A 13,726-nucleotide genomic window follows, 5' to 3' on the forward strand; every position below is an offset into this window, starting at 1 on the left:
CGGCATTGTTTTCCAACGGTAGTGCGAACCTTTCCACACGAAGCGGAATAAGTCTCTGTATTGTGGATCTACTAACACGTGTAGGTAAGCTTTCTTGATATCGAGTTTTACCATGTAATAACCTTGTTTGACCATTGATGGTAGATTCTTGATCCCTTCCATCTTGAATGATTGGTTGTTGATGTAAGTGTTTAACCTTTTTAAATCTAGAACTGGACGATGTAGATTCGTTCCAGGTTTTGGAACCGTAAACACGTTGGAGTAAAAAACGCGCTTTGAAAAACGGTTTGGAAGTACTTGTTCTATGGCATCGTCTAATAACAAGTCTTGTACTTCCTTTGTGATGCAATCTGATTTCGGACCCTCCGGAATTGAAATCGGAATTGGGTTTAGCATCGGCTTGAAATTTGGAAGTAGATGGATTTTTAATCCATTTACGATCTCTTGACAAAAGTTTGGAAGACCCAATTCTTTCCAAACTTGTTTGTGGTGGAACAGACGTCCACCTACTGGTAAGTTTACTTCTTGTTCTTCTGAAAACGGTTGTTGGTACCGTTTGCAGACTTGGTATTGTTGCTACCTGATGCAACACTACTTGGTGATCCATTGAAGTTGTTAGATCGGCCATTACTCCCACTACTGGATTTACTATTACTACTGTTTCCTGTAGTGTTATTACCACTTGAGTTAACTAATTTCTTGACATTGGGCTTGGAATGATAATTCAATTTTAACAATGATTGTTTTGCTTCGTTGTTCTTTCTGATTGACTTGGCTAGCTTCCTTACACGTTCAGTTTCAGTTTCATCAAACATCTTTGGTGTATCCTTGATCTTAATTGGTAAGAGTACTTCAGAACCATAGATTTCTTTAGCGATGTTGTTACGACGGACACGACTAAGCGATGCTTGAGCATTAACGGCTAAGATGATTGCACTCTGAGTTAAGTAACTAATAAGTTCTACATCGACATTAGAGCTATCAGATGATAACATACTTGATATGAGAAGCAAAGGTTTCAAGCTATCGTTGATTCGCTTTTCGACAATCAACAAGTCAGTATCATTGTTTTTGACGTTGGATGATACAGTAATACCTTCAGGTGTACCGAATGGAGCGACATTCACTTGGAAGTTAGATGGAAAGTTGAATACTTTATTCAATTCGGATATCTCATCTTTCTTGAGGATACATTCTTCTTCGACGAGTAAACCTTGATTGTTTACCATATGTTTGTACTGACCAAGTAAGGTATCGGATAATTGATAATCGGTTGGAACATCGACATTCTTACTTGATTCATCTTCACTTTGTTCATTCTCGGTGTCAGAGTTATCATGAGAAGGTTGGCTACGTGAATTGGTATTAGAAGAGAACATAGGTTCTTTCATGAATCTTGTAAAGGCTAAGGAAAGGTTGTTGATTTGATCCTCCATTGATTTCATTCTTGAATCAAAGGATTCAGCACTATTAGAGGCAGAGGTACTACTACTAGAGGCATCATTATTATTAACAGTGGCAGACATATTTTATTGTTGATATCTAAAATTATAATATGAGAAAAATAATAATATTAAAAATTAATAAAGAGAAATAATTATTTGTATAAAATTTGTGTGTGTGTGTATCTTAAATATATATAGGAGGAATTCCCAAATAAAATAAATCAAATTGTTTTAGTTTTTAGTGCCACTATTTATACGTTTTTATTTTCTTAAAAATTTCGCAAAACTCAAAAAAATAAGAGTTTTCGACCCTTCACAACTTTGTGCATAGTGTCGGTTCGGAATTTTTCAGTTTTTCGACTTTGTGCAATTATCGCGTCATTGTGCCGGTTCGAAATTTTTACTTTTCTTTCGAAAATTTTTTATTCTTCGAATGTTCTAGAACATTCTAAAAAATTATCTTAAATATTTGGGAAATTCAAATAAATAAATGTTATTCATAATATATATATATATGATAATATAAATAAATTAAATTTTTAATTTATATTATCATATATATATATATATTATGAAATTTGGACAGTATTTAAGAAACCACCAGATTTTTCACCAATGATTCTTTTATCGTAGAAGGTATCTACAGTATCGTTTGATTTCCAACGACCCATCTTCTTGACAACGTGGAACGGAACGTTATTGGACAACAGCAGAGAAGCCATAGCGGAACGGGTAGAGTGAGATTTGAACTTGACAATATCAATACCTGACTTTGAGAGTGTTGATAGTACAATTGAATTAATATCATTAACTTGGAGCGGTTCACCCTCATTCTTAATAAAGACAGAGTCACCCGAATGGGGCTTTCTTCTTCCTTTAGAGGCTCTAAGGTATGTTGCAAGGTGGCGAACAGGGCATACTTGAGAGTTTGTATCATCTAACGAAGTTAATTCTAAGATTGAAACAACACCACTTCTTTGTTCTTTAGCATTAATAACTGGACCTTTGATTGAGTCAATAGTAATAATGAGACCTTTGAACGACCACTTCACCAAGTCTGATGATCTTGCTAAACCAAACATTTTACAGAGTACAAGTGTCTTGTTTAATAACGCAGTGTATGTGTACTTAGGGATAACTTTGATAGTAGATAAGTGCTTGAATACTTGGTTTGCATCCCATATCTCTTTATACTTTGCTGATGAAGGACGCAACTTGTGAATACCAGTCATAATTCTTGTAATGAATGGATCATTAACAATATCACACAGCGGCGAAAATCAACACTTTAAAGCACCTTTAAATCCAAGTACTCTTTTTAATATATATTAATAAGTATACTTAATAAGTAATACTTAATAAGTACACTTAATAAGTATACTTAATAAATATACTTTATAAGTACTACTTAATAAGTACACTTATTAAGTATACTTATTAAGTATACTTATAAAGTATTACTTTTTAAGTATACTTATTAATATATATTAATAATTAATTATTTTTATTTTTTTTTTTAAAAAATGTTTTGTGTGGGAATTGAACCCGTGACCTCCCTTCCTGAAGTTCCGTGGAAATGTTTTATGTGGGAATTTAACCATGACCTCCCTTCTGGAAGTTCCGGGGGAAAAAATGTTTTATATGGGAATCGAACCCTTGACCTCTACCTTATTAATTTATCGTATTTCTATGTAAGCTATAGACACTTTGATAATTTTCATTGAAAATAGCTATAATATGAATGTTAAAAAACTTCCAAGTAAAAAAAAAAAGAATGTGAAATAACTCTGTGGTTGTTGTATTATTGATATTGCTGTATGTAATTTCTATTGCTGTTGCTGTATTAGTGATGTTGTATTATTATTGTTGCTTTATTATTGCTGTTGTTGTACTATTGATGTTGCTGTTTTATTGATGTTGCAGTCCTAACTGTTGTTGTGTTGTTATTATGTTGTAATTATTGTTGTTGTCGCACCTGTTGTGTTCAGCTACAGTGTTGTTATTGTGTTGTTATTGTGTTGTAATTGATTTTGAAGTTGTTTTGTTATTGTGTTGTTATTGTGTTTGTTGTGTTGTTATTGTGTTGTTATTGTGTTTGTTGTGTTGTTATTGTGTTGTTATTGTGTTTTTTGTGTTGTTATTGTGTTGATTTCATTTTTCAATTGATTTTGCAGTTGTTGTTGTACCTGTTATTGTTTTATTGTTTTATGGTTGCACCTGTTGTGGTTTTTATTATTGTTGCTAAAATTGTTGGTGTGTGTTGTAGTTGTTTGTTCTGTGTATATATTCATAAAATTTTCGAAATTTTTTTTTTTTTTTTTTTTTTTTTTTTTTTTTTTTTTTTGACTTTTTTCAATTTTTTCATTTTTTATTTTTTTTTTGCCGAAAAGGGAAAACATGCATGTTTAATTTTTAATTTTATTTTTTTTAATTTAATTTTATTTAATTCTTTTTTTTTTTTTGTATTTTTTTTTTTTTTTCATTTTTTTATTTCACTTTTTTATTTTTATTTTTTCATTTTTCATTTTTTTTTTTTCGCTTTTTTATTTCACTTTTTTATTTTTATTTTTTTAATTTATTTATTTTAAAAACATATTTGAAATGGATTTAAAAAAAGTGGATTGCATTATTTGTAAACAACCAATTAAATGTTTCAAAGATATAGTTATACATTTTATTAAACATAATGATCGTTGCCCAATTTGTTTAAGCAAATATACATCATTTTCAAAAATGTATGCTTTAACAGGTCATTATTATTCACAAGGTTGTAATAATAAAAAAAATAATATAAAGGGTGAACAAAAATTGCAAGATGAATTTTATCAGAGGTTATCAAAGATTACAGGCGATAATATTATATACCCAACCAACTTATCCGATGACCCTTTCAATCATATGAGCCAACAAAATTTAAATGAAAATTTTATAATTGATGAGAATAATAATAATTTAGAAAATGAAAATGAAAATGAAAATAATTCATTTGAGGATATAGGAAATATATTAAACCAAAATGGACAAGAAAATGATGATATTGAAATTTTGAAAGAAAAAGAAAATGGAAATTTAGGAAAAGAATTAAATAATTATGAAATTGGATTTTTAAAGTTGGGTTTAGAAAATGCTAAATCGTTAAAATTTATGCAACAAATTTTGGATTTTTTTAAAAACAATATAAATGCAATTAATGAAATTAGATATACAACAAAGTATATGGATTCTATATTTTTAGCAAATTTACCTATCGATGGTCACTTTTTGAGTTACAAATATTATGAAGAGTCAATTTTTTATTATGAAATTTGTTCAGTTGTAAAATTATTAATTGAAAAAAAAAATTTTATAGAATATTTAGATTTCTCAAAAGACTATGAGCAAGGTATTTATAAAAATTATAAATCTGGAGAACAATTCAAAAAAATAAAAAATTCAATTTCAGATAAATTTATTTTATTAAGAATATTTAGTGACGGAATGAGTCATCAAGGTAGATCAGATTATACTATAATGGTGGATTTTGAAAATTATAATGGTCCATTTTTTAAAAATAACAAAATTGTTTTATTTATTGTTCCAAAAGAATGGTTTCACAATATACATCAAACAATTAAAAAATTATTTTCAGCGCAATTTAATAATAAATTAATAATTAAAGATAATAATGGAAATGATTATGAAATTATACCATATGGATTAACAATGGATATACCAGAATTTAGATCATCTTGTAGGATTAACCATTATAATTGCAATGAGTTCTCATGTCATACATGTGATAAACTAAGAGGTGTCGATTATTTATTAAAAGAAGGAAATTATAGAAATCAAAAAGACATTATTGACTTTCACAATTCAAAACCAAATAAACAAGATTTTTTAAATCCTCAAAATAAAATTTTAAAATTAGAAACAGAACAAAAAATGAAAAAAATCGGCATTACAGATTATGACAGATCTTGGGTAGAAAATTTAAAAATAAATTATTTGTACTTACAACCTGATATTTTACACAACATATTATTGGGTATTGTACAATGGGTTTTAAATTATATTTTCAAAAAATATAAGGATCAAATTACAATTTTTATAAAAAAATTAAAAGAAGCTAAAATCATTCCAGATCATTTACCACCATCAGAATCTTTATTTGGTGTAAAAACAAGAAAAGGTAGAGAGAATAGAAGCATATTATATTATATTTTATTTTTTACTAAACCAAATGTATCAAATGATGATTTCTTATTATTAGAAGAAATGGTTCAGATTACTTTTTTATTATATCAAGATTCTTTCGACGAAGATGATTTGGATAAAATAAATTATTTAGTTAAAAATTTTAATAAAAAAATATTTATGATAATACCAAATGAACCAATCAACTTTCACCTTTTATTACATTATCCTTTATATATAAAAAATTGGGGTGCACCAAAATTTACATCAGCAGAGAGATTTGAAGCACAATTTAGTAAAATTAAAGACCTTTTGACAAACAATACAAACAACCAAGATCAACATAAATTTGAAAGAGTAACAAAAATATTAATGGCAACATTTTTAGATAATTTTAACAATCTAAAAGAAAAAGATGTTGACAATAATGATTTAATTTTAGGGCAAATAATTAAAAAAAATGAAAATATTTATTTAAAAAATAATATTTTATCAGACATTAACTTGCATTACAAAAACATTGAAAATATTCAATTTCATAAATCAATTAAAAATTTAAAAGAAATATATAATGTTGGTGATGGAATTGAAGTTGCCTCAGAAAATTCATTAACTGGACGATGGAGTGCAATAATTATTGCTATTTGTTTAATAGAATTAAAAAATAAAAAAAGTGCACATTCTATTTATATACAATACTTTGATAAAGATACAGGTGATCAAAATAATAAGTACCACTTTTTAAGAAAAAGCTTTTCAAGTATAGTATTTGATAACATAGTAAACACATTAATACCAATACAAATCGATTCGTCCAACTATCTTATAATTTATAAGTGCCATGACCAATTTTCAATAAGTAAAAAAAAAAAATGAAAAAAATTCGTTGAACTTATTTACATAACTTTTACATTTTTACGTAACTTTTTCTTTTTTTTTTTTTTTCTTTTTTTCCAATTTTCTTTTTTTTCGGTTGGAAATTATAGGATTTTAAAAAAAAATTAAAAAAATATTATAAAAAAAATGACTCACAATAATTCTGCATCATTTGAAACACCAAATAGAAGTGGTAATTATGTAAATAGATCATCTTTAACTTCACCAACATCACCAATAACACCAATACCATCTCTTATTTTAAATCAAACTGATACCTCCATAGGTCCACAACGTACTGTTAGAAGACTACAAAGACCTCAAAGACCAAATGCAAGTCATCCACCAACAACAAATATTGTAGAAAAAATATTGGTGTATGAAACATTGCACAGAAATTGTGTTTCTCAATACTATGCAACTGGTAAGGTAAGATAATTTAAAAAAAAAAAAAAAAAAAAAAAAAAAAAAAAAAAAAAAAAAAAAAAAAAAAAAAAAAAGAAAGAGACTAATTAAATTAAATAAACAAAAATAATACATAAGATTTCCTCTCGTTTTATTAGGACCTGTATATTAAATGCTGGCGGTACAAATTCAAATGAAAATAAAGTTGTTTTATCCAAATTGGTTAAATGGGTCAACAATAAACGTGGTAACACACGTATTAAAGCCCTAAATACCCTTAGACTTTTAGTTAGAAATAAAGTAGAACAGTTCAGCGAGTTGCTCTCTCAGGTTCCAGCATTAATGGAGTATGAATCGGTATGTAAAATAAAAAAAAAAAATAAAAATAAAAAAATAAAAAAAAAAAAAAAATAAAAAAAAAAAAAAAAATAAATTATTAATAATTTGTTTTTTTAATTTTTTAATTATTATTTAGATAACTCCTTTTGATTTGGCCACTCTTATTATCGATACAGTTACCTTAGAAGCTTTTGACTCCGATCCTTTTGTAAAGTTCTTAGTGTCTCAATGCTTTACAATTGAAGAAAAAGAATGGTACAGCGGTTCCAAACCTCTTATTTCTTTAATAGTTAAAGCATTGCGTGGTGTTTCTCAAAAGTTCATTGACTCTCCTGATGAACTTACTTACACTGAAAAGGTTGCTTTTGAATTCACTTCAATACCTCTTTATGCTCCACTAAATTAAATCGTTTAAATAAAAAAAATTAATATGATTTCACATACTCAACTTTAATTTTTTCTTTTTTTTTTAAATCTTTATTTAATTTTTATTTTAAATTTTTATTTTTAATTTTTATTTTTAAAGTGATATTATTAATATATCTTATTAAGTTAACTTTATAATATAAATTTATAAATGCACTTTTAAATTGAATTTTATAAATATAATTAATAAGAATACTTAATAATTGTACTTATAAAGAGTACATTATAATTATAATTAGTAATTACGCTTAATAAGTATACTTAATAATAATACTTAATAAGTATACTTATTAAGTATACTTATTAATTATACTTAATAATTATACTTAATAAGTATACTTATTAAGTATACTTATTAATTATACTTAATAATTATACTTAATAAGTATACTAATTAATTATACTTAATAATTATACTTAATAATTATACTTAGTAAGTATACTTAATAAGTATACTTAATAAGTGTATTTAATAAGTATACTTAATAAGTATACTTTATAAGTATATTTAATAAGTATACTTAAAAAGTATACTTTATAATTATACTTATTAAGTACACTTTATAATAGTACTATTTACATTCCTACTTTAAAGATGCTTTTAAGTATTTTTTTTCGCCCCTGTGCAACACAACAAACAAATAACAACACAACAAACAAATAACACAATAACAACACAACAAACACAATAACAACACAACAAACACAATAACAACACAATAACAAAACAACTTCAAAATAAATTACAACACAATAACAACACAATAACAACACTGTAGCCGAACACAACAGGTACGACAACAACAATAATTACAACATAATAACAACACAACAACAGGTAGGACTGCAACATCAATAAAACAGCAACATCAATAGTACAACAACAGCAATAATAAAGCAACAATAATAATACAACATCAATAATACAGCAACAGCAATAGAAATTACATAGCAATATCAATAATACAACAACCACAGAGTTATTTCACATTCTTTTTTTTTTTTACTTGGAAGTTTTTTAACATTCATATTATAGCTATTTCCAATGAAAATTATCAAAGTGTTTATAGCTTACATGGTAATGCGATAAATTAATAAGGTAGAGGTCAAGGGTTCGATTCCCATATAAAACATTTCCACGGAACTTCAGGAAGGGAGGTCACGGTTCAATTCCCACATAAAACATAAATATATATATTAATAAGTATACTTAAAAAGTAATACTTTATAAGTACACTTAATAAGTATACTTAATAAGTGTACTTATTAAGTAGTACCACAGCAAAGAAAAATGAAAAAAAAAAAAAAAATTTAATTATTTGTTTTGCATATTTATATTATAAGTATAAACATACATATAAAAAAAGATTTTTTATTTTTTATTTTTTATAATTAATAAACAATTAACGAGTGCACAGGTATATTATTGCATTAGTGTAGTTTTACAATTAATTGGGCAGATTTTATAGTTTTTTTTTAATATTTTAAAAAGAAAAAGGTATAGACAGGGTCATAGGTTCCCCGTCATTTTTTGAAAATGGGGTATATCCCTCTAAATATAAAATTCTAAGTACTAAATCATATATCTACTTGCTATAATGCTAAAATTTGAATAAAATGAAAAAAAAAAAAAAAAAAAACGTAAAAACTCGAGGAAAAAAAAAAAAAAAAAATTATTTTTAATTTCCAGCCAGCAAACAAAATGAATTTAAATAACATATCATGCATTAATTGCAGAGAAAAATTAAAGAATTTTTAAAATATTATTATTCATTATATTATGCATAAAAATATATGTCCATTTTGTCTTGCATATTACCGTTCTTATAAACAATTTTATGATGTAAATGGACATTTCAACACCAAAAAATGTAAAAATGAACAAAATAAAATTATTACAAATAATCAAAAAAGAGATAGCTTTTATAAAAAATTAATGGATATTACTGGTGAAAAAATAAAATATCCAACAAATGATCCAGATGACCCATGTAAACATTTATGTAACCAAAACCAAGATGAAATTTTTTATCAAGAAAATAATGAAAATAATGAAAATAATCAAACAATTGATAATGAAGAAAATCATGATATAATTGGGTTGGTACATAGTGAAGATGAAAACAATGAAATTAGAATAGATGAAAATGAAGCAAACATTAATAATGAAAATAATGAAAATAATGAAAATGAAAATGCTCAAAACGAACCAATAAATAATAATCTAAATAATAATTTAGATAATGAAAAATCAAAAAAAAAATTAAATGAAACTGAAATTGAATTTTTAATGTTGGGAATTGAAAACTCAATAAGTTTAAAGCTACTTGAAAAATTTAAAAGTTTTATTGACAAAAATAAAACCAATTTAAATCAAATAAGATACACACCTCAATATATGGATAAATTATTTATTGAAGATTTTCAAATAAAAGGAGAAACATTTATAAATAAAAATTATGATCACTCAATTTTTTATTTTGAAATTAAAAAAGTATTAGAAACTTTATTAAATAAAAAGCAATTTTTTGAAAGAATAGATTTTGATACAGATTTTGAAACTGGAATTTATACAAATTATAAAAGTGGTCAACAATTTAAAGATTTAAAAAATAAAAATAAAAATAAAATTGTTTTACTTAGAATTTTCACTGATAGTATGCAGTGTCAAAACAAGAAAGATTATACTATAATGCTGGATATAGAAAATTATATTGGAAATGAATTTAAAAATAATAAATTATTATTATTTGTAGTACCAAATGATTGGTTACTTAATTTTCATCAAACAATTAGGGCATTGTTTTCATCTTTTATTGGTAATGGCTTTAATTTAATTATTGAAAATGAACAAATAGATGTTGTACCGTTTGGACTAACAATGGATATTCCAGAATTTAGAGCATCGTGTAAACTTAATGGACATAATTCAAATGAATATGCATGTCACACATGTGAAAAACCAAGAGATGGTTTATTTATTTGCAAATCAGGTACATTAAGAAAACAAGAAGATATTACAAATTTTCACTCCAACAAACCAAATTATGCTGAATTAAATGCTGATATAGAATTAAAAAAAGTATGGGAAAAAAAAGCAAAAGATATTGGTATCAAAGGTGTGGACAGAGGGTGGGTCGAACCCTTGTCTATTAATTATTTAAAAACACAACCAGACATATTACATAATATTTTATTAGGTGTCGCGCAAAGATGTTTAAATTACATTTTTGATAAATATAAAAATAAAATTGCAAATTTTTTAAATAATTTAAAAAATGCAAAAATAATAGATAACAAACCAAAACCTTCAATTTCACTATTTGCAAATAAAACAAGGAAAGGAAGAGAGAATAGATCAATATTATATTACCTTTTAATATCAATTAAAAATCAAATATCAAATGATGATTTTTTAATTATGGAACAATTAGTAACTATATGTTTTAAATTATATAGTGACTCTTTTGATGAAAATGATTTAAATTCACTTCAAGTATTAATTGAATCGTTTAATGCAAAAGTAAATTTAATTACTGAAACAGAAATAATGAATTTCCACTTGTTGTTACATTATCCAATCTATATAAAAAATTGGGGAGCACCAAAATACACTTCAGCTGAAACTTTTGAAGCACAATTATCAAGAATTAAAAATTATTTAAAAAATAATACAAATAATAGGGATGAACAATATGAAAGGGTTACCAAATTAAACATGGTGAAATTTTTTAATTCAGTAGATAAATTAAAAAGTATTGAACCTGAAAGTACAGCATTAATTATTGGTTACAAAATAAAAAATCCAGATAATTTAGATAACATAAAAATTAAATTAGATTCATTATTTCAAAACTATAAAAATATAACTTTTCACTCATCAATTAAAAATAATTAAGAAATATACAATGTTGGTGATGCAGTTGAAGTTGCATCAGATAATGAACTTTCAGGTAGATGGTCAGGTATTATCAATTCAATATCAATGATTGAAATGGATGATAACATAATAAAACATGCAATATTATTAAATTATTTTGACAAATATGTTGGTGACCAATTTAATAAATACCAATAATTAAATTATATTACATATGATAATATTCTAAATAATGTTATACCAATTCAAATTGATGATACCAATTACCTTATTATTTACAAATGCCACGATAAATTCTCGGCTTCAAAAAATAAAAAATCAAAAAATTAAAAACTTTTTTACATAATTTTTACATTGTTATGTAAATAATGATTTTTTTTTTTTAATTTTTTTTCATTTTCGGGCAGACTGAAAAAGCGAATATGATTTCAATACATATTTTTTTAAAATGAATTCATCTGCAAATTTTATAGCACCAAATGGTAATGTACCTGATTTTAACCAATCACCAATCCAAAGAAGAACAAACAATAATATTTCTATCGGAGATGAATCATTTAATAATTTGTCAATAGGTAATGTATTAGGAAATGCAAATGCTCCAAACCCAATGGAAAACCAGAGAATAATTAGAAGAGTTCCAAGGCCAACTGTTCCACCAATCCAAGAAACAGTGCAAATAGCCACAAACCCACGTGTAACATACATATTGGAATACGAAAGTCTTCAGAAAGTTTGTCAAAGTAAATACTATTCAGATGGCGATGTATGTTACCATTTGGTAATGAAATTGTGTGTATAAATTTATATAATCAAAATTTACAAAATAATTAATTTTTTTTTTTTTTTTTTTTTTTTTTTTTTTTTTTTTTTTATGAAATATAGTTTTCCCCTGCTTTACTTTCTCTTTTTCTCAGCCACATTAATTATGAAAATTATCAAAATGATATTTTCATAAAAGAGTTTGTTGACTCTTGTAAAACAGGTGAAGAGAAACACTGGTACCCAGATTCAGTTCCTTTAATAAAGAGATTAATTTCAATATTAAATGATTTTAGTAGTAAATTTGACTCTAAGGCTAAAATGAGAAAAGATGCACAAGAAGCTTTTCAATTTCCTCATTCTGCACTTTACTTAAATTCTTCCCAATAAAAGTTTTAAAATAATTTTTAAAATTTAAAAATAAATTTTATTATTAAAAAATAATATATCTGTGTATTTTATTGTTCACATAAAATTTTATTTCATACTATAGTTTTAAAATAATTTTTAAATTTTTTTTTTTATTTTTGTGGCATTATTAATAAGGTGCTTTTAAATGTAATTATTAATAATCTTTAAAATTCAATTTTTAAGGAGCTTTAAAATGTAATTATTAATATAATTTTTAATCATATTTTTAAGTAATTTTAAAGAGCATTATAAAGTTAATTTTAAAGGGCATTTTAAACTTAATTTTAAAGAGCATTATAAAGGTAATTTTAAAGGTCATTTTAAAGGTAATTTTCAAGGTCATTTTAAAGTTAATTTTAAAGGTGATTTTAAAGGTAATTTTAAAGGTGATTTTAAAGGTGATTTTAAAGGTGATTTTAAAGGTCATTTAAATAATTGCTTTTAAATTAATTTTTAAGTGACTTTTTTATAGGACTTTAAATCCACTTTTAATTTAATTTAAAGTTGCTTTAAAGGTGTAATTTTCATCGCTGTGACTTATAAAGTATATTTATTAAGTATACTTATTAATTGTACTTATTAAGTATTATTTATTAAGTATACTTATTAATTGTACTTATTAAGTATTACTTATTAAGTATACTTATTAATATATATTAAAAAGAGTACTTGGATTTAAAGGTGCTTTAAAGTGTTGATTTTCGCCGCTGTGGTTGATCACAGTGCAGATACGTTTCGATTTTAAAATTCACATCTACCCTTGCACCTTTATTGTGTAGCAATTTGACCAGATCTACCTTATTTTTTTTCACTGCCCAATTCAACAACTTCTCACCGTTATCATTAATCGCAACATCTAAGTCTGGGAGTTTACTCTTGGAAGAAAGGTAAGTTGTTAGAAGAAGGTTTAACAAATCATTACTCGGCCATGCGAAGCCAAACCCAGAGAGGTTTTTTTTTCACTATCTCGTTAAGCATTTCTGTAATAACGTAATCGCTATTACCC

General features: G+C 25.2%; 4 protein-coding genes and 1 pseudogene across 4 annotated transcripts; 3 read left to right on the top strand and 2 right to left on the bottom strand.

Annotated features, from left to right (window-relative positions):
- Positions 1 to 518: 518 nt before the first annotated feature.
- On the bottom strand, positions 519 to 1,526 carry DDB_G0267246 (hypothetical protein; the record flags this gene model as incomplete). The annotated part of the gene is made up of 1 exon (XM_642649.1): positions 519 to 1,526. One exon carries the CDS (start codon positions 1,524 to 1,526, stop codon positions 519 to 521), a length of 1,008 nt encoding a protein of 335 aa, XP_647741.1.
- A 488-nt stretch (positions 1,527 to 2,014) lies between these two features.
- DDB_G0267248 (hypothetical protein) lies at positions 2,015 to 2,677 on the bottom strand (the record flags this gene model as incomplete). The annotated part of the gene is made up of 1 exon (XM_642650.1): positions 2,015 to 2,677. The coding sequence occupies one exon, from the start codon at positions 2,675 to 2,677 to the stop codon at positions 2,015 to 2,017; it is 663 nt and encodes a 220-aa protein (XP_647742.1).
- Positions 2,678 to 4,046: 1,369 nt separating this feature from the next.
- DDB_G0267250 (hypothetical protein) lies at positions 4,047 to 6,497 on the top strand (the record flags this gene model as incomplete). The annotated part of the gene is made up of 1 exon (XM_642651.1): positions 4,047 to 6,497. One exon carries the CDS (start codon positions 4,047 to 4,049, stop codon positions 6,495 to 6,497), a length of 2,451 nt encoding a protein of 816 aa, XP_647743.1.
- Positions 6,498 to 6,644: 147 nt separating this feature from the next.
- On the top strand, positions 6,645 to 7,647 carry DDB_G0267252 (hypothetical protein; the record flags this gene model as incomplete). Its single annotated transcript, XM_642652.1, has 3 exons — positions 6,645 to 6,926; positions 7,041 to 7,259; positions 7,378 to 7,647. The coding sequence occupies 3 exons, from the start codon at positions 6,645 to 6,647 to the stop codon at positions 7,645 to 7,647; spliced, it is 771 nt and encodes a 256-aa protein (XP_647744.1).
- Positions 7,648 to 9,447: 1,800 nt separating this feature from the next.
- On the top strand, positions 9,448 to 13,165 carry DDB_G0267254 (annotated as a pseudogene; the record flags this gene model as incomplete).
- Between the last annotated feature and the right edge of the window lie 561 nt (positions 13,166 to 13,726).

This window comes from Dictyostelium discoideum (assembly GCF_000004695.1).
Source record: "Dictyostelium discoideum AX4 chromosome 1 chromosome, whole genome shotgun sequence".
Taxonomy (NCBI): domain Eukaryota; phylum Evosea; class Eumycetozoa; order Dictyosteliales; family Dictyosteliaceae; genus Dictyostelium; species Dictyostelium discoideum.